This window comes from Mucor mucedo (assembly GCF_025094135.1).
Source record: "Mucor mucedo strain NRRL 3635 chromosome Unknown EV154scaffold_3, whole genome shotgun sequence".
Classification (NCBI taxonomy): Eukaryota; Fungi; Mucoromycota; class Mucoromycetes; order Mucorales; family Mucoraceae; genus Mucor; species Mucor mucedo.
The window spans coordinates 360,419-380,484 of record NW_026252287.1 but is presented as its reverse complement, the minus strand read 5'-3'; the positions used below and the strand labels follow the sequence as shown (position 1 = coordinate 380,484).

At 36.1% G+C, this 20,066-nt stretch overlaps 5 protein-coding genes across 5 annotated transcripts; 2 read left to right on the top strand and 3 right to left on the bottom strand.

Moving 5' to 3' along the window:
* Positions 1-56: 56 nt before the first annotated feature.
* Positions 57-1,852, bottom strand: EV154DRAFT_491076 (velvet factor-domain-containing protein). The gene is made up of 8 exons (XM_051599498.1): positions 1,506-1,852; positions 1,363-1,424; positions 1,248-1,305; positions 1,032-1,183; positions 885-969; positions 744-823; positions 607-691; positions 57-547 (listed from the first exon to the last, which is right to left on the bottom strand). The coding sequence occupies exons 1-8, from the start codon at positions 1,544-1,546 to the stop codon at positions 238-240; spliced, it is 873 nt and encodes a 290-aa protein (XP_051463286.1). The 5' UTR covers positions 1,547-1,852; the 3' UTR covers positions 57-237.
* A 2,043-nt stretch (positions 1,853-3,895) lies between these two features.
* Positions 3,896-5,039, top strand: EV154DRAFT_491064 (uncharacterized protein). Its single transcript, XM_051599497.1, has 4 exons — positions 3,896-4,069; positions 4,142-4,478; positions 4,541-4,563; positions 4,625-5,039. Exons 1-4 carry the CDS (start codon positions 4,010-4,012, stop codon positions 5,012-5,014), a joined length of 810 nt encoding a protein of 269 aa, XP_051463285.1. The 5' UTR covers positions 3,896-4,009; the 3' UTR covers positions 5,015-5,039.
* EV154DRAFT_491063 (ankyrin repeat-containing domain protein) lies at positions 5,033-8,067 on the bottom strand. Its single transcript, XM_051599496.1, has 2 exons — positions 5,991-8,067; positions 5,033-5,935 (listed from the first exon to the last, which is right to left on the bottom strand). Exons 1-2 carry the CDS (start codon positions 7,705-7,707, stop codon positions 5,178-5,180), a joined length of 2,475 nt encoding a protein of 824 aa, XP_051463284.1. The 5' UTR covers positions 7,708-8,067; the 3' UTR covers positions 5,033-5,177.
* Positions 8,068-13,950: 5,883 nt separating this feature from the next.
* Positions 13,951-14,533, bottom strand: EV154DRAFT_491062 (uncharacterized protein). The gene has a single exon (XM_051599495.1). It carries the CDS (start codon positions 14,436-14,438, stop codon positions 14,073-14,075), a length of 366 nt encoding a protein of 121 aa, XP_051463283.1. The 5' UTR covers positions 14,439-14,533; the 3' UTR covers positions 13,951-14,072.
* Positions 14,534-15,786: 1,253 nt separating this feature from the next.
* On the top strand, positions 15,787-20,033 carry EV154DRAFT_176809 (Spc7 kinetochore protein-domain-containing protein). Its single transcript, XM_051594221.1, has 12 exons — positions 15,787-16,153; positions 16,215-16,291; positions 16,350-16,394; positions 16,481-17,940; positions 18,008-18,048; positions 18,107-18,218; positions 18,273-18,343; positions 18,411-18,838; positions 18,897-19,005; positions 19,067-19,381; positions 19,434-19,705; positions 19,761-20,033. The coding sequence occupies exons 1-12, from the start codon at positions 16,097-16,099 to the stop codon at positions 19,879-19,881; spliced, it is 3,108 nt and encodes a 1,035-aa protein (XP_051463282.1). The 5' UTR covers positions 15,787-16,096; the 3' UTR covers positions 19,882-20,033.
* The last annotated feature ends 33 nt before the right edge of the window (positions 20,034-20,066 follow it).

The window sequence follows — 20,066 nt, the reverse complement described above, 5'->3', positions numbered from 1 at the left end:
GTAATATGTATGGAATAAAAAAAGTTGGTTACCAAATGTAGAAAACCAAGGTAAAAAAAAAATATATATAAAGAAAGTATTGAAAAAAAAAAAAAAAAAAAAAAAAAAGAAAACAAAAGTGGGGGATTTTTTTTAATAAATTTGATTGGATAAGTTTCTTGGAACGTCATCACGATTTGATTGGGTGGATGGGGGGAGGGGGGAAATACGTGGCGGGAGAAGGGGGAAAATGGGGGTTTAGATGGGTGGCTGTGAAATCCAAGAATGAGGATGGGGGTGGTGGTGATGGGTATTATGTTGTGGTGGTGGTGGCAACGGTTGCGATGGTAACGGCAGTGGTAATTTCCTTGTGGAGAATAACCTTGTTTCTGAATCATTATCATTGGACAAAATATTCTGCATTGACATGGGAGAAAATGTCTCCTTTCTTTCGGGCAGAGGTGAACACGAATGATGTGCGCTGGACATTGGGCTCACTTCTTCCTCTTCCTCTTCCTCTTCTTCCTCGTCGGACACCTTGTCTTTTCGTCGCTTTTTGTGATTACTGCTAAATACAACATGTTTATTTGTTTGTATTAATTATTCGTCATCGACTATTTTCTTTACCTTGTCGATAGGGAACTTCTGGGTTCTTTTCGGATTCTTATTCGAACACCCTGATCACTGAACGATCTCGTTAGAAATGTCGATTCTATGTTATGTTAGTTTAGAAAGAAGATGATAAATATAGTATAAACACGCACCAGACATGCCGGGAAAGCTCTTGGGGGAGTACACTTGAAAGACATTGGAAACGATGGAGCACATTCGCTTTACAAAGGGGCTATCGACAAGGGTATATGAGTCAGTTTCTTTTAAAAAAAAAATATCTAAAAATACGTTACCCGTCAATCTCGTACAAGGTAAATTTCAATCTATAAAATCCTTCTAATCGGATACTGATATCCGAGAAAATAAAGAAGCCACCATCTGAAAAAAAAAAGTTTAAAAATAGGTCAACTTATAATAATACATTATACATATGAAAGTACCTGTATTGTCAACATCTTTAAGTTTATGTAGTGATTGTACGACAGTTCCAGCTGTGGTTCTATTACCATGGACGAAATGTAAATCCGTTTCGCCACTGGTATCCGTCAGTGTGGCGTAGAGGAAAAAATATGGGTTTTGTAAAAAATCATGACTTTTTTTGATTTCAATAGTCAGTATAGTCATTCTTAATTTCTAACCTAGCATCGTTTGCTTACTCTGTGTGGTTGCTCTGTAACTGGATAATAGGTGGAGGATCGATAGGTCGTCTATCCACTTTATAAAAAACAAATGTTAAAAAAGATACACCCCCGTTGTTTCAAAAAAACAAACCTTTTTCTTTAAAGCTACATAGTCTGGCTTTACAAGGCTGTTGACGTACAATCAATGAAAATCTAACAAAAAAAAAAAAAAAAAAAAAAAAAAAAAAAAAGGTTGTTAAACCAAGAAATACAACTTTTATTTATTTTTCTTACAATGTCGAAGGTGGAGTCATGTTGGCATTCGTGAGTGTCATCTCTAATAAATTTTATTATTTGTAGTTGTTGCTGTCAGGGGTGTATGTTGATATATCTATTTTATAAAGAACATGTAAAAAGAGAGAAATAATAATAATAAAATCCCAATTTAGTAAAAGGAGAGAAAAAAGAAAAGAAAAGAGAAAAAAAGAGGTTTTGTGACAATAAAGATTTTTTATATCCAAATATATTTTTTCAAGGTCAAAGTCCACAATTATAAAAAAGAACACACGCACACATTAACGCAGACACACAAAGTACACACACAAAGTACACACACACACGCACGCACACACACACACACACGCTTTCACACCAACCCAGGTTTCATATTTATAGTCCAGCCCCGAGTTTTAGGATATTCTTTTTTGCTCAGCCTTCCATTGATCCGTGCCTTAGTTTCAACCCATCTCGAATCCCACGTGTCGTTAAAGTTACCCATTTTCTTAATTGCTTTATTTTTTATTTTTTTGTATGCACGCCCTAGGACGTACTACCATACACACACACATACATACACAGAATTCAAAAAAAAGTCCCACTTAAAAATTTATACTTTCTACCGAAACTCCGAAAACCCAAAGTAATGGGTTGAATGGGAAAAAAACTCCTTTTTTTCTGTGTTTAGATGTTTTGACATTCAATTCAAATATGCTAAGTAAAATTTGATCGCGGCTTCTGCATCCATGTACTTGGGATCGGAGATCCATTTTTTTTTTTTTTTACTTTGTAAACAAATAAACAAATGATACCAATTTACCTCGGCAACCGTAACCTAGCAACAAATGAAATTTTTTTTGCCATCGTTTTTCTAATTTTTTTTTTAATCAAAGCGATCATGCTAGAATTTAAGTGTAAGGAGTGGTTTCACCAACGTAGGCCATATCGTGCGTTAGGGTTACTATATTTAGTTAAAAAATTCACACAATACGTATCACCACATATTGTGTAACGTTTTGGTCTGCATGGAAAAAGAGGTAAATCCTATATATTTCAGCTATTTTTAAAAAATCGGATCATAATTTCCCTGAAACCTGAGGTTTTTTTGCCACTGCTGGTGGTTAAACGCTTAACTTTTTTTTTCTCATTGTTACACTTCCCGCTCTCCTTCGCGCGTTGCTGCTGCTGTAGATCAAACACACACTTTTTTTTTTGTACTCACGAAAACAATAAAAGGAAATTAACTCTTATAAAAAAAAATGGCAACCACGAACTTCCTCTCCGTTTTCACCCAGGAATTCGGATTTGGTCGCCCATTTATACGTCATCAAGGGCCCCTTTTTGGTGAAACATACACATTTTTTTTACATAATCCTCATCGCTATACCAGTTTAGATCTAGCCTCCTTCTTCTCTCTTTTGTCTTGCACAATTCGAATGCTTAGACTTCTCTACGAATTTCAAAGACACGTTGTTTAGGTGAGAGGTTGTACTGACAACATTCCCACCTGTCCACCCAAATGTAAAAGTGGCGTAACAAAAAAAAGTAAATTTCTCACCATTGCCCCTCCGACTGACGGATTAAAAAAAGACAACAAATAGTGGCGTTAGTGTATGATTTGAGGCGAAAACTTTTTCCCTTTTCTGATTACTTTCTGATAAGCTGCCCCCCCCCCCTTCTATACTGTAGGTTTTTAAGAAAGTAGGGCAAAAGTATAAAAAGCCTAGCAAAAAAAAAAAAAAAAAAAAAAAAAAAAAAACTTTCGTGTGTTTGGTCCCCCGCAAGCATGGTTTATGTTTACAAATTTGGTTTTACTTTTTCCATAGCGTGACTTTTACTAATACTCTTGCTGCTGAGTAAGAGGTTCATTTGCAGCCCTATTTTAGGTTTCCTCCCACTTGAAAACTCATGGTTTCTTTTTACAACTAAACTTTAAAAAAGCGTAGCAACACACCATCTGCGTGTAAAAGATGCATGGTGGAAACAAACGGTTTCAAAATAGTCTTGCCACGGCAAACTCATCCTTTTTTTTTTTTTTTTTTTTTTTTTTTTTACCTGCAGTATATTTTCATTAGGTGGGCATTAGTTTTACATTATGTTGGAGAAGGGATACACGCAATACTAGTGTTGGATGGCGTCAACATGGGGATAGAAGGAGGAACTCCCATTTTGCCAATCAGAAGGGAATGGGTTTATGCTCTTAGGGAACTAGTCTACATGCACTCCCGATTTTCTTACTAATGCCTTGCCTGCACATAAAGAACAAATGATTATGCTCCTTCTGAGATCAGAACACGTTTTGAGGTACAATTCCGTATGTCCGGGTTTGGTAAACCCATTTAGTGTGGCACTTTACACCTATTTAAATTAATTGACGACTTATTAATTGTCTCTATAAACAACGCTAAGCTGAACACACAGTAGTGTGACTTTAAGTTTTATTTTTTAGAACCCCACCAAAAAATCCGGTAATAAACTTTTTTATTTATTATTTTTGACTGTACCTTTCCTTTGTTATTTTTATGATAAAAAGATTTATAAGTAAAATGGCTTTCTCCCCTTCTGAATTTAGACCCTTTACGGTAACAACAATTAATTTAATATATTTTAATAAGCAGGAAAGAAAATTAAATGCATGATTACAATAATTTTAGCTTGAAAAGATTGAACGTGTCAATCATAACGTCAGTCTCTTTCGTTTCAAGTTGCCCAACCCCACTGACGTGGCAGGTTTACCCACCGCTTCATGTGTTGTCTTCCGTTCAGATATTACCAAGGAAGGCAAGACAGAACAAGTCATTCGCCCTTATACACCTACTTCTTTAGAAAAGACCCAAGGTCATGTTGATTTTGTTATTAAGGATTATCCCACTGGTGTCATGAGTAGACATATCCATTCTTTAAACGTGGGTGATTCCGTCGATATCAAGGGTCCCTTTGTCAAGTACAACTGGGATGAGAAGCCCGTGAGCCAAGTTGGCATGGTTGCTGGTAACCTATACCTCTTCTTTTTACTCTTTTTCTCTTCTAACACACTATCTTTTTTCTAATAGGTGGCACAGGCATCACTCCCATGGTAAAATAACACATAAAAATGATGTAATCAGAAGTGAAAATCTCACCTTTTTTTAATTCAGCTTCAATTATTGCGCAAGGTTTTCAGCCCCGATTCATCTGATAAGAAATCGCAATTCACTTTAATTTTTGCCAATCAAACAGAACAAGACATCTTGTTCAAGGAAGAATTAGATGGCTATGCAAAGGCCTATCCTGACCGTTTTAAGGTAGTCTATGTATTGGAAACTGCGCCCCAAACTTGGGAAGGTTTGACGGGTTATATCACACGTGATGTTGTGGAAAAGGCCTTACCTCAACCTGATGTCGAGTCCTCCATCATCTTTGTATGTGGTCCTCCTCCCATGATGGAAGCCATCAGTGGTGACAAAAACCCTGATAAGAGCCAAGGTACCTTGAGAGGCTTTTTGAAAGAGCTTAATTACATTCAAGATCGTGTTTGTAAGCTTTAAAATATACACTATTTTTACATGTAAATACTCCTTGTTTTTTTATTCTTTTTTTTTTATTGATGTGATGCGATATATGTACTGTGAAAAAAAGAGAGAGGGAGAGGGAGGGAGAGAAGGAGAGAGAGAGAGTTTGTGAGGGAAAATACAGAAAGATGGGGTATAGTTAATTTGAATAGTGTTGATAACCACATTTTCTCATTTTCATTGCAATCTTGGGAGGAAGATTACAATACTTCTTATTGATATCGATTTCTTCATAACCAATATCCAAAGTGATGGTCAATAAACTCTGGCTGAGGTGATTGTAATCTTTCTTGATCAAAGCCAGAACATCATCCAAAGGAATAAAGTGTAATTGTCTGGATACAAACGTTGTCTTTTCCTCTCGAATCATGTGCTTTAATGTAGACCAAAGTCGGTTTTTACCTTCGTCGTGAATCTTCTTTTTTTTATTGCTGAACGGATAGGCCTTGTAGAAATCATCCAGGTTTGTAAATCCAAGGAATAGACAGACTTGCAAATCCACCACGTAATATGTGAGGGGTGAATTAAAATTGATTCGTACAGTATACAGTGGTGAATAATATCGCGTGCCGTCATGTTTTTGCTTGGTCCATTGTTCTGGTGGGGGTGTATGAATGGGTGAATGGTATGGATGATTGTGATCAATCACTTTAGAAGGTATATCATGGCTTTTTTTGTTGGGAATATAGCGTGTCTTATTCAGATTCTCCTTGCTAGTGATATCTTTGGGATGAATCTCTTCTTCCTTGACTTTAACTATTTCCGGTGAAGAGGATCGTTGTCGTAGCTTTTTCAATTTAACCGGTTTTATCTCGTCTTCCACTGATTGGTTCTTTTCGAGGTCGGCTGCTTGAATGAGTCGTCGCTTTTTAGGCTTTTGGGTCTGATTGGATTTCACTATACATGAGAATCATGAGTAATCCTTTTTGTTAAATCACTAAAATCAACTTACCATCTGTCATGGGCCCTGCTGACAGTACCTTTGGTCTCTTCTTCTTTTTGACGGGATTTGCATTTTGTAATACCAAAATAATGTCTCCATATTCATTCGCAGTGGCAAGATCAATAGGTTCAGCATTATTCATATTTCTGGCAAATGGGTCTGCGCCATGATCCAATAATAACTCTACAATGTCACAATGATTATTTTCTGTCGCATCATGAAGAGGTGTATCCATGTCGGCTCCTTTGGAATTGACATTGGCACCATAATCTATCAAAAGTTTCACAACTTCAATGTGGCCATGTAAAGCAGCCTCATGAAGTGCGGTCCAACCAGCATAATCCTTTTCATCGGGTTTGGCACCGGATTCCAACAATGTCTTGACAGCATCACGGTCACCACGACTAGCGAATTTATGAAGTTGAGTTCCACCACTATTGTCCTTTTTAAAAGGGTCCAATTTGACTTGTGCTTTTCTGGTAGGTGTCACGTCTCGTTCTACTGAAGCCGACTTTCGATTAGCGGCAGTTGTTGGTTTTTTCTTTCTTCGAGGCGTAGTGGTAGTTGTTGTGGCAGATGATGCAGACTCGTCGTCTTTGTTTTGTTGATCGCCTTGTAATTTGTCAAAGACTCTCATATAACTCTGAATCTTTCTCTCTTCACGGGTGAGTTGACGTTCTGGTTCATTCTGCAGAGCCATTTTTCTGGCCGTTTCATCCAAGGCATGACAAGCTTCCTTTTCAAGTCGAATTTCATCCATGCGAGCTGTCAATATCTGGCGAATGGGTGGGAAAGAAGCTGAAACATGATATGGATTTTCACCCTGATTATTCTCGATATTCACATCGGCTTCTGCTTCATCAATCAAATAACGCACAATGTCTTCTCTCCCATTGCGACACGCTTGGTGAAGAGGGGTTTCGGCCAATGGTGTACCCAGAATATTGACAAGTGCACCTTGTCCATATAATAATTTAACAATATTTAAGTGACCTTGTGCACAAGATAAATGAAGTGGTGTAATGTCTTGATTGTCTTTTGCATTGACATCTGCACCTTGATCAATCAAGGCCTTTGCTTTGTCGACTTGATTATTCAAGCAAGCATAATGCAAAAGTGATTTGCCTTGACCATCTCGTTTAATCACATTATCCAATTCCTTCATTTTCTTGGTCAGGATTGCTTCGCATTCGTCTGTTGAACACAAATCAATGGGTCTTTGGTTTTTTTCATTGAGAGAGAAAACATCAGCTCCAGCGTCCACGAGTAATTTGACACATTGTTCAGAGTTGCAATTACTGGCTTCATGAAGAGGGGTGTCGAGACCAATGGCTCTTGCTTTTATATCTGCGCCCATTTGCATGAGGTATTCGACAACTTCGACTCGACCATGGTTAGCGGCTTCATGCAAAGGTGTGTATTTGGCATTGTCTTTGGCATTGACGTTAGCACCTTGTTCAATCCATTCCTTAATCTTGTCTAGATGACCTGCTCTTGCAGCAGCAAATAATCGAGTTCTTCCAATTTTGTCTCTTCGGTTGGGATCACCATTGCTTTTCTTTCTACCTTTCTTGGCTTGCTCAGGTGTATTACTACGGTTTTGTTGTTTTTTCTGGGATGCTTTATAACTGACCTCTTCTTCTTCCTCATCGTCATTAGTCTCTTCACCTATAAAACTCTCTTTTATTGACTCTGCAGGTGCTTTGGCTCTAGTGTGTTCCAACATGTTTGTACAATTATGTATAAAAACAAAAAGAAACAGCGAATAAAGAATATTTTTTTTTTCTCTCTCTCTCTAAAAAACTAAATATCCCCTTTTGGGAGTTGCTCGATGCTTGAATATGATTGATTGGAAGAAAAAGAAAGAAAAAAAAAACTTTTGACAATTCTTTATGCCCCCACTAGTGTTTATACGCCCATCGTCATACCCGTTTCAATTCTACTGTGCACACCTCTCTCTCTCTCTCTATCCCCTTCTCTTCTTTTCATTTTCCGAACCCGAATGCTTCTCTTTTTTGTTTATACCTCAGTCATCATGATGAAAGCAAAATAATAGTTCCCCGGGGCAAGCTCCGACAGAAGGATTTAAAAAAGTCTGGAGCCTTGTTTTACAATGCTGTGCCATTTCTTTTTTATAAGGAGTTTGGTTACACCAATTTCATAGTGTGTAATCCATAGCAGTCACATAAAATGGAAGTCTGATAGTTAAAATACGAGGAAAATAGGATGCTTTTTGTTCAGGTTTGATTTCACCGGCAGCAGATCGCCAGTCATGCCATATAAAACCTCCAGTGGGCCACTTTCAGATACTATTCTCGCCATAGCTGTTAAATCAGTTCATTTTGTGAAGGAATCGCTTACAAGTATTTGATATAGCAGCCTTGTGTGAACCTGTGAAGGCCAAGAAATGGCGATAACCTTAAGAGCTACGACGCTCAAAATGCTTAAACGCCTTCAAAGTGAAATTTTCAGAAAGTTTAGTTAATTAATAAGCCATAACACCGCTTATTAATGGCAATATAGAAAGAACAGGCACTGACTGGTTTTCTTGTTGCTTTAGTCCATTTTAAAAACCTCAAGTCAGTTATAATGGCAGTCAAAAAACCATCATCTACGCCCCATCCGTGATATTTTATGTATATTCTTTTCAATATCTGGAAACTGCTTCAAAAATCCAATCAGGCATGGCATACATATCATTTTCAAGCCCATTGTGATGTATCTCCAAATAACCAGTGCCGCTTTTGATGATTTGAAATGCATTAATTTCAATTCTAATGATAGCACATTAAATATGATTTCAACATGTAACTCACCACTGCAACATTTGGATTTATACATTTGGATTTATACATTTGTTTTAGTTTAGCCTCTTCTATATGTATACCAGCTAGCTAAGATATGTCTCATCCTTGCCATATCATCAATTTCCTTTTTAAATTTCATATTGAATGTGTAAAAGATCTCTCTCGTCTATACTTTAGGCTTTCTGTACAATGGTAAGATTTTATAACTAAGATTTTGCCAGGTTCGATGAGTATCGTACCTGTTCATAAAGTAAATTGCTAGTGTTTATATCAAAGGCTATCAATATGGATGGAGTCTGTCATGTAGATCAAGTTACAACCAATTAATTCCTTATCACAACAATATTTGAGATTGATCTAGTCATCAGCATATACAAGTATTTATTAATTAATGGGATAGGAGTCTCATTTATAAGAAACAATGGATGGTTATTTGGTAACGTACACGATGAGATGCCATAATAATCAGGCACATTAATTATTAAACAAGGTAGGAGGGAGGTGTATATTTGCAATAGTTAGAGCAACATTGATATTAAGTCAGATCAAATGGTCCATTATTATCGATGCATATCGAAAGCGACCACCACACTCGTTTAGCTTTCTTTAAGCAGCTATTAAATTACCCACACCAAATATAAGTGGTACCAGTAAATCCATAATGATGTGTCATACGAAAACCAGTACTTCCTGTCCTAATAATTTCATGTTTACAATAGCAATAACGTCAGAGCCACACTTTCTCAAGTGTAGCACCCCCTTTTTTTTTTATGACTCATACGCTTTCAAATTATTATAACATTACATATATATATATATAGATTCTCAATGGTAAGGATTGGTAAGCATATCAAGAAATAAAATGCAGGTATCACACACAATTCCATATTTTTTTTTTTGCTTTTATGTATCGATTTAAAGGCTGTTGTGTTGTCTTTTTGGGTTTGTAGAGTGAAATTTAATTTTATCATGCATTGACCCATTATCTGACCCTTCTGCAATTGTTTTAAGAAAAGGTAGTAGTCGACATCGTTCAGAAATAAAAGACCCCGTAAAAGTTGCTGACTTTTAAAGTGGAATGAGAACCAAAGAAGTGTTTCTACACTGGTATTCAGTTATATCGTACTTTTTATTTTGTTTGCAGTATTATGAATTAGATTAAATAGTAAAGCTTTTGTCCTTAAGAATAGGGAAGGGCATAAAAAATTGTAAGGCTGCATAAACTTAGAAACTGGGTTTTAAACATTTGAAAACGGAGCAACCCTCAAGCGATTGTGCTTATAATAAAGGAATCCTATGGAGCTTTACTTTATTTCAACTATTTGCAAACTGCTTCAGGTACTCTTGGTTGGACCCGATCATCATACCCCTACCTTCCATGAGAGGCCCATGAAGTCACCGTAGTTAGGCTACACCGAGCATCGAGGGTATACCAGATCTACTTTTTTTTTCTTCTTCGTAACAGCACAACAAAAACCATACGTAGTTCAAGTTGTGATAGTTTTTTATTTACTTCTGGTATTTAAAGTACTTTTTTATTCTTTGTTTTTCTTTCAACCGTATTTTTTTTATTCACTTTTCCCTCTTGTTGCTTACCCAATGCTTACATTCGATATTGTTCAGCAACCAAAAATGTTAATTATCAGAACAAGCTGTGTTTTTCTTAAGTCCAGTATTTTCTGCGTCTTTATAGTTAGTGTAAAGTAAACTATCACACTTAAAATAACAAAACGCTGAAGACTTCTTAATGGCCTTTTTTTTTTGGGCAATAAGGATGTGATATTTTTGTTGAAACAATGGCTTCTTTTATTATCAACAATAAATCCCTTGCTTTTAATAATATTTTTTTTTCTGTTCGTTAAGAACTCATTCCTTTTTTTTTCTTTTTTTTTTTTTTTTTTTTTTTTTTTTTTTTTTTTTTTTTTTTGCTTATTTATCAGAAGTGACATCGAAATTGTGACCTTCGCTTCGCTCCTGTAAATCTTTGGCCTCCATCATGGTATGGTAACGCTGTGCTTTAAAAAGACCTCGTGCTGCCGCAGGCCTTTAATGTGCAATGAAAGACCTACTATTTGAACATTTAGGTGAGTATAAGCACCAATAAACACGTATGCTAACTATATTAGTATTGAGTGAGCTGTCAATTATCTGTTTGACTCTAGCCAAAATCCCAATTATTAATGTTGAATATGTGTCGATATTCTGGAGAAATGGGTGTCATTAACAAAAAGTGTATGTCTTTTCATAAGTATTCAATGTGGTACCTCTGCTTAACTGTTTAGTGATTAATGTCTCTACTCAATAAATTAATGCTTTAGTAATATGGCTTATTATCCCCCCTTATAAATCATCGTCTGGTGACAGTTTTTTACGATTTCCATCATAAATAAATAAAACCAACCTCAATGTTTACACCTCTTTTTATTTTAAAACCCTATTTATCAAAAGGTTCAAATTTCTAATAAAATACCAGTAATATGGAACAGAAACAACCCTTTTTTTTGAAGAGAAAAGAATATGTGGGACATTGGTGCTTGCTTCTGGTGACAGCTTCATCCTTAGGAGTATAGTCATCGAGAAATGACCTTCTTTAACTAAGATCACACTATTTTTAAAGGTAGGTGCTTTTTTGAAGCCCATCACAAAAATACGGACTCAAAAGGAAGGCTTTCCTCGGCGTGCGTAACTTTTGTAAGTACTTGATTTTATCTAAAAAACAAGAAACGGTAATAACTTTGAAGCGTCTACTAGCATCGCACATTTCTTTTATCAACTTTTGACTCAAGCTTACCACCATATTGCTGATTGATGAAAACATTGCAAAGAACAGGGGCTGATTAACTACCTGTTGTTTTAGTCCAATTTAAAAATAGCAGGTCAATTGCAATGGCAACAAAAAAACTATCACGCGAATCCATTCGTGATATTGTACGGTTTCGTCAAGCCAATTTTGTAATTGGTATTACGGTTTATAGCGGTAGCGTCACAAATTCGAAAGAACGATACTGAAAAAATCTCGTCTTGAGAGTATATGGGTTTATTCTAACTTGTCAATGACTTCAAACCTTTAGTAATAGGGAAAGAATCTCCTTACATCCTGTTTGGGATATGATAAAGTTCATTCTGATACTGATAAGCTTACATATCAAAAGCTTAATTTATATTTGGAAACGGTTTGTAAGAAGGGTAAATTCGGCATCAAGCTTGCAGATCAGTTTGAGGCTTTAGCGCTCAACAGTATTGCTGTGATCGAAAAAGAGAAGTACTTTGGTGTCGAGGATACAGCTTGGGATGATTGCATCGAAAGTATTCCAAAGTTTTTCATTACTATTATATCTTTAGAAAATTACAGATTACTTGATGATATTATCGAAAACTAATTTGCAAAAAACGAAGAATACATAACTACAATTGAGGCTGAATACCCTACAGGCAGTTGACTCTAAATGATTGATATATGCATGCATCTTCTAAAAGCCGTAGATACTGACATTACGTCTGAGAACGAAAAGGATGGAGACTTACTCATCCACAACTATGCGGATTGCTTTCTCCTAAATCCTCTTTGCAACTGGTTTGGCAATACGCTCAAGGTGCACTCGCTACCAGAATCAAGGTACCAAAAATTATTCAAGCCAAGGAAAAAAAGAGAAACGCAACGGACATCAAGATATGCTGAGGATATCATAGATATTATAATAAAAAATGATTGTCACATCACATTAAGGATAAATAGCCATGTAAAATTTATTCATAAATCACGCATTAGCCCACTTATTTTCGTCATACCACTGAAGGCTGTTCACTGGGCAAAATCTTGTAATGAATAGATATCAATGTCATATAAAGTAACAAAAGCACACATGCCAGAACTATGAACTATTAATAGATTCTAAGCGTATAATTTACTCTTGTCATCATTAAGCCGTACGGAGCTTTCCATGAAACAGCCTCTCACTTTTCATTTCATTTTAGTGGCTATAAAATAGTAATATATCCTTTGTTGTACTGAGGCTATACTCGTATTAAAATATCTTATAGACCGCGAAAAAAAACCGATTTTTTTTTATCGCGAAGAGACATTTGGGATCTTTTGATGGGTAAAATATATGAATTCGGTAACAGTACTAGAAAATCAAAGTGCTAGTTTATTTTCAATCAGCGCCAAATTGGCATCCCAGATGTTCCTCGTGTTAAATTTTACCTACAATTGTTTGCTGTCATATGTATTCGATGAATTGTATAAAAACTATACTTGCAATTTTTTTTTTTTTTTTTTTTGGGAGGTCACATTTTTTTTCTTATCAGCTGTGGCTCTGGATTTGTATGAGTGTAAGTTTTCCGAAAGAAGAATACAGATAGAATACAGATAAGGATGTATAGTATGTTTTGTTTTGATCGCTCATATCCTCTAAAACTTATAACCGTTTAATTTGGTAGGAGTTTTTTTTTCTGTTGCTAATCAAGATTAATCAGACCTGGGGGAGCTTTGATAAAGCATACTGTGTAGCTTGAATGAAACAGGCTAAAAAATTAACTGCCTTCACGAAAAGTAGCTTAGAAAATCGTAGCAGTTAATCCAGTGGAAAAACTAATGGCCCCAAACAGCTCAAATCTTCCAGTATCTGACTAAAACCGAGATTTTCATATATATTCCCGGAAAACCCCATCATACAATAGTCCAACATGCATTTGCTGCAGTGTCATGGGTAAATTCAAACTGTTCTTTTGTCTTTATAAAAATGCCTTCTTAGACTGCCCATCGTAACCTCTGATTTTTTATTTTATTTTGTATCCAAGTCTGGACGAGTCTATGAGTTTGGGGAGTGACTAGATTCAATGTTTTTATTCAGACGGGTGCCACAGGTGGATCCCAGCGCTTATGGGACATACGTTTTTACCTCGTTCCAGATGGTCACTACGGGATGGCTACAACCCGGGATTTAGAGGGACTTTTTAAGGAGGTTTTTCTTCCAATTATTTTCTACTTGAGGGAGACTGAAGTTAAAATCGCAAAATGAACCTTTTTTTTTTTTTTTTTTTTTTTTTTTGACCTGGAGAACGATCGCTGCATTAAGGAAATGTGTCAGATAAGAAGTGATTAAAAGTAAGATTGAAACAGAGCCCGCCAAAAACTTTAAGAGACCAAATAAATGAAATACATGTATGAAAAAAGATTTTATTTATAATGAGGTGAATGTTATATGAAAATGATACAAAAGTTGTGAATGAGAGAGGATATAAGAAAAGAGAGTGAAAAAGATAGAGAAATGCAGGTCAGAAATTACTTGTAAAAAGATAATGGAGGTAATTGAAGATTGAATTCCTTCTGGGACTTGCTATCAAAATATTGTCTATCTTGAATGTGTTGCATTTGACGCAAAACTTGGTATTCTTTTAATTTCATTTTAGTTTCTTCTTCGCGACGTCTTTCTTCTTCTTCTTTACAGGATTGTATAAGTTTGATTAAATCAGGTTGAGAATCGAACTGCGATAAAAGGTGACTCCAGTTATGACTGTTGCTTCTTCTAACAGGTTGTATTTCTTCATCACTCAAGTCAGAGGATATACTTAATCTTCTCAAGCTTTTTCTTTCAATGAATGTACCATTATTAGTATCAAGAGGGTGTAAGAGCGATGTAGGAGACATTGTTTTAGTGTATAGAATTAGATAATATATAAAAAAATAGAAACAAATTAAAATATCCGAGCTTTTATATCTTTTTTTTTTTTTGAATACCGTTGATTTCCAATGTCTATTCCAGGGGCGGAAAGAGGATTGCCAGACCCTTATTTTCCCGTTTCAAATTCCACTCCTATGATAATAATCTACCAGACCATTTGATTATATAAGCGATTGTTTGTGATATGAGCATTTATGTCTAGCACGTTCGTTTCCCACTTTACTTAAATATCGTACCATTATCTGGGCTATTTTTTTCCTATCCTTTACCATATATTCCACCCGACTGGAAGACTATCAACGTCAGATCACTAGTCTTGTTTTTTTGTGTACATTGGCTGATTTATAAAAATTAAAAATCCCGCATCTTCCCGCCTAAAGAAGGAAGCAGATATATATCTGGCTCCCCTTATCTATTGTTCTGTGTACGAATTATCTGAGCGGTTTTATCCCGAATTTGGTGGTAAATCTTTGGTTAATCCTACACATCTCATTTGCTGGTACATTTGGGGGTTTTCTCTTCCTGTTTGCCAGCCTTATGTAAGCATTTAGGCGGGACTTCCTTTCCTTCTTATTCATTGTTCTAATTCAAAGCAAATTAATGGCCATTAATAAAATTGGAGCTGGTCACTCGTTTTTTTTCAACTTTGGGATACTAAATATATAAACCGGCATTCTTAATAAACATAATGTCTTAAACGTTGATGAAGGCAGCCGAAGGCGAAGGGTTTCTTCCATTGGCTCACACTAGAAGCTGGGTTTACAAAAAGTGGGAGGTTATGGAAAAAATTAAACCAGTGGTCGCGTCAGATTTTTAAGAAAGGCGGTCTGAGCTAGCCCCTCCACTTTTTCATAGTTGAAGAATTCGAAGAGCTGTCCCATCGAAAGAAGCTATTATTAGGAAGACTTGCAATACAGTGTTTATATCATTACTCTTTTACGCATTCTGGTAATCAGTCGGTATCAGACTATGCTGGCATATTTACAAGCGATCACTAAGGTAACCATCAAGAAACCACTTAAAATAGTAATAAAAGCATTGTACATTTATAGCTAGTCAGTGATTACAAGTAGATGTATTTGAAAATATAGCATCATTTTTTGTTTTCGCTTATCTGTTGTTTTCTTTTAGCTGGCTAAAACATTCGTCACTTTCAACAATAACATCAATATTACATCTGTCAAAGACAATTTATCACACTCCGATAACTTTAAAATGTGTGGTCTGGAACACCTTACAAAATAGCAATAAAATGGCGTACTCAATTACAATTACAGATCAAACACATATAAACAATCAATATAGTGTATTAATCGGTATAATAAATAATAATGTTCTATCCTTTAATTGTAGCATAGTATCGATTAAATCCAGGGTTGTCTCTTATGTTTTCGAGACAGCATTAAATAAAGAAATGTTGTCAGTGATTCAAGTCAAGTCAAATAATGTTGTTCTCTTTATACTTTTCACAAAAAAGCATAAGTGTTACTTGCTCTCTTTTGACGATAGTCATATCTTTCCTGACAACAGGGCAAGGTGTGGTTGGTTTTGTGACTATTATTTAATCCTGCGTATGTACTTTTTTGATAATTTGGTATTTTTTTTTTCTTACGAAAACTAAACAATGTCGAACCAACAACGATGGCAAGATAAATCTGGAGGTCGATTCTCTAATTTAAAAGTATATTGGAATGGGGGGTTTTTTTTCTTCATTTTTGTTGGAAATTATTGACTTATTTTAGTCGCCTAGAAAAAGTATATTACGAGCATCAGAATCACCAGCAAGATTTAATTCGCCTTTATATTCACAAGATCAAGGGTAAACTACAAAAGAAAAGAGCATCGCATTTCGTATTAATCCGGCCTCTTTTTGTTAGCCTCGAAGAAAGAAGAGTTAGTTTTGCTCCAGATGCCAACCTCAGGTATTCTTTCACAACAACAACAAAAAAAATGAAATAAAAGAAAAAGAAAGCGTGTTGAAAGGAAACTAATTTATGCAGAAAATCAGATTATTTAATCAAACAGACTCTCCCAGCACATCTGCCAGATTCATGAGCAACATGGTGACTGAAGAATTACACTTTACAGACAGTATACAGGATATATTCGAGGAAAATGAGCCGTCTTTACTACATGCTGATATCATGGACTCCCCCGCAAGTCGAAGGGCGTCCGAATCTCCATCCGATCGTAGAAAGAGGTATTTCTTTATATATATTTCATTGATGAGGTGTATGCTAACTATACAAAGACGGCCTGATCTGTTTGGTAGCCCATTGGCACATCCTAAAAGTCCTAATGTGAAAGTGACAGGAGTACCACCCACTCTCTTAAACAGGGTCAACCAAGGTGATCTAACTGATTATTTGCCAGGATTAACAGGTTCGACTATCAAACGAAAAATTAATATTTTCGATGAGGATGACGATGAAGATGAGGAGGATTCTCGACTTAATAGCATGGATAATACGCGAGATAACTATCGATTTTCTACCCATACTCACATCCATAAGAGAATCCATACCCAGGAAAATATCAACGACAATAGAATTCAATCACAGGAAGAAGAGGATATGGAACTTACCCAAAACAGTACACAGGATAATACTACTAGAGATTATACGCATACCTATCCACACAACAGAACTGATTCACAAGATAAAACAATTCACTCACAACAGGGAGAGGAGGAGGAGGAAGAAGATATGGAAATTACCCAAAGAAATTCACAACGAAGTGACATGGAAATTACCCAAGAACCTCGCATGGAAAATACACAAAACAGTGATATGTTTATTACCGAAAGATCAGCTTTTATTGATAGACACAAGAGAGATATCCCCGTAGCACATAATTATACTCAGGACTTTACAGATGGCGACAGTATGGTGATCACTCAAGAGTTTACACGAAATATCACTACACGGGTATCACCACCTAGATCTCCTTCGATATCGCCTATAAGATCACCTCTTAGAACACCGGAGAGATCGCCAATTAAATCAACACATTCACCATTGTTTGGAACACCACATAAATCATCATTGGGATCACCACATGTATCGCTTTTTGGTACACCGTCAGAATCCTCGCAAAGATCTCCTTTTGGGACACCATTGGGAGCACATGTATCACCCAACATTCGAACCCCTCAAAGAGCCCAATCAGGAACACCACAAAGAAACTTGACATCCCAAAGAACTCCTATAGTAGGATCACCACTCAGGACAGAGACGTTACAAAAAACACCTCTAGGAACCCCACGAAGAACCCCTTTACAAAGCCCTCAAAGATCCACACCACAGAGAACACCTCTTCAAGTGATACAAAGAACTCCAACAAGAAGCTCGTTCCTTGGTTCGCCTGCTGGATCAACCCAAAGACGTCGAATTTCCGAATTTTCGCCCAGATCGTTTTACGAGAGAAGCCCATTTTCTGAACGTAACGAGTCTCTGCATGATGTTCATGGTAAAGTCTTCATAAAAAAAAGTGGCACATGGTGCTGTTAATTGACCCAAAAATATCGTAGATGTAGATGCATATTCGCCCCATTTTTATGACCCCAAAGATGATATTGTAAGTACAAAAATTAACCGATGAAGCGGATAAAGATAGGATACTAAAGTTATAATAGTCTATCAGACAACGCAAAATGACGTTATCGGAATACCTGTCTCATGCCGGGATTACATTTCCTGATGATTTGCCGGTCGAAAAAGACGAATCCAACCACGGTGACGAGAATGGTAATATTAACTTATATACGTTTCTGACAAAAAGGAAACTTATTCTATAATTAGATGTACCAGACAATCAAGAAACGACTTTCGAATCATTGCCAATCTTACCTGAACTTTATCTCTATCAAGAGGTGTGTTGCACTAAAAAAAAAAAAAGCGTTGCTTATCAACGTTAGAAATATTAACGCTACCCTATAGGCCTGCGATCAATTGATTGTATCGATAAAAAATAGCGACGATATTATCGATAAGATTGATCGGGAAGTCAGTACGACCAACCCACAACTCTTTGTGGAATTTATGGATGCCAACGTCTCCTCGCAAATGAAAATTTCTCAGCAGTTGAGGGATATTAAGAAATACAGCTTGCTTAAATCGGAACGAGAATGGATCTCTCTGTGGACCGAGAAATTAAAGGAGTTTCCGAGTGTATTGAAGGATTACCAGGCTATATTGGATCAGTACCACGACTTGCAAGTTATTCAAGCTCAAAAGTTGGGAAAAATTGAAAGGTACAAACAAGGTTTAAGTGTCGATTTGCAGAATTACCGTCAAAGAGAACAAGACAATCAATCAATTGATCACCAAAAGATGTCAGAACTAAAGAAAGAAATTGAATACCAAGGGTAAAGCCTAAGCAATCTCATTTTTTAAGAAAGATACAATCACTTACGTAAGCAATAGGTCTTTTTACAATGAGTTGAAGAATTCAGTAAACAGTTTAAATGACCGCGATCAACAATTATCTGAAGAAGATAAGGCTCTGGATGATGAAATTAAACAATTGAATGAGGTTTGTAAAATGAAACAACTTGCATATTAAAAAAAACTTACATTTTTTTTTTTCTTAAAAGTCACTCAAAGAGGCAGAATTGGCAACCGAGAAAACATCCAACATCACTGTCAAAGACTTGGTCTATGCGAAAAACGACTACCAAGAGTATTCAGAATTATTCAGATGGAAATTAAAAAGAAATGACGAGCAAGTGTTACACGTAGAAATTGGCCGAGGCATTGATATCCTGATTGATCTGGAAAAACTATCGCATCGCTCTTCAGATGCTGTGACTTGGCAAATAGCAAGTAGTTTAGCTGATGATTTGGGACCTATTGTTGAGCTATTGCATGGTTTTGACATCATTGCTCAAAACAGGTCGGATCCAAAAGAGGTAAGATGAAAAGTATGACCAAAGTATATGATTTTGACTCATCGGACTACAGATTCTGCAAGATATGGAATTCTATTGGAGCTCAGTGGAGATTATTAAACGACAACTTGATCGCGCAACTGCAAGAAGCTGGACTAAACTTACGACACTCGAAGATCCTTCGGATTCATTAATGGCTGGTTTTAAATACGATATTTGTCTATTTAGTTTTGAAGAAAAATTAAGGATAGAAATCAGTTTTGAGATAAAAGTCAAGGATGTTTTTAATTTTCCTGCCATCGACTTTCAAACCTTGTCTTTAAAAGTTCGCTATGGAAATGTCGAGTAAGTATTTTTATATATTTATATGGTACATTTATACTTAACTTTTTACTACTAGGCGTGACACTATGGAAAATTTAATCGTTCAAGAATTTACAGAAAATGGCATCATTGGTCTAGATCAAGGACTTAAGAACATTCTTGCGAAGGCTTCAGATTTGCAACGAACAAATTCATAACTTTACTAATCTCCTCCAAGAAAGCATGTATTAAAAATTGGCATTTATTAAGTAATTCATCCACGTTGCATTTGACATGTGTAGTTTGCATATAAAAAAAAATGGGGCCCAATCAAACAGTTTCATATGGAGTGAGACCTTTTGGCTTGTATCGTTTATGTCAAAATACTAAACATAAAAGTGAT

Bases quoted from the DNA above. Each gene is read 5' to 3' on its own strand.
- EV154DRAFT_491076 (XM_051599498.1), bottom strand. From the start codon at position 1,546: ATGACACTCACGAATGCCAACATGACTCCACCTTCGACATT. The intron at 1,184-1,247 runs GTAAGCAAACGA...AATCAAAAAAAG, and splicing joins TTACAGAGCAACCACACAGA to TCATGATTTTTTACAAAACC. The intron at 692-743 runs GTGCGTGTTTAT...AACATAACATAG, and splicing joins GAGCTTTCCCGGCATGTCTG to AATCGACATTTCTAACGAGA.
- EV154DRAFT_491064 (XM_051599497.1), top strand. From the start codon at position 4,010: ATGATAAAAAGATTTATAAGTAAAATGGCTTTCTCCCCTTCTGAATTT. The intron at 4,479-4,540 runs GTAACCTATACC...TTTTTCTAATAG, and splicing joins CCAAGTTGGCATGGTTGCTG to GTGGCACAGGCATCACTCCC. The intron at 4,564-4,624 runs GTAAAATAACAC...TTTTTAATTCAG, and splicing joins GCACAGGCATCACTCCCATG to CTTCAATTATTGCGCAAGGT.
- EV154DRAFT_491063 (XM_051599496.1), bottom strand. From the start codon at position 7,707: ATGTTGGAACACACTAGAGCCAAAGCACCTGCAGAGTCAATAAAAGAG. The intron at 5,936-5,990 runs GTAAGTTGATTT...TCTCATGTATAG, and splicing joins AGCAGGGCCCATGACAGATG to TGAAATCCAATCAGACCCAA.
- EV154DRAFT_491062 (XM_051599495.1), bottom strand. From the start codon at position 14,438: ATGTCTCCTACATCGCTCTTACACCCTCTTGATACTAATAATGGTACA.
- EV154DRAFT_176809 (XM_051594221.1), top strand. From the start codon at position 16,097: ATGTCGAACCAACAACGATGGCAAGATAAATCTGGAGGTCGATTCTCT. The intron at 16,154-16,214 runs GTATATTGGAAT...GACTTATTTTAG, and splicing joins GTCGATTCTCTAATTTAAAA to TCGCCTAGAAAAAGTATATT. The intron at 17,941-18,007 runs GTAAAGTCTTCA...TCGTAGATGTAG, and splicing joins GTCTCTGCATGATGTTCATG to ATGCATATTCGCCCCATTTT.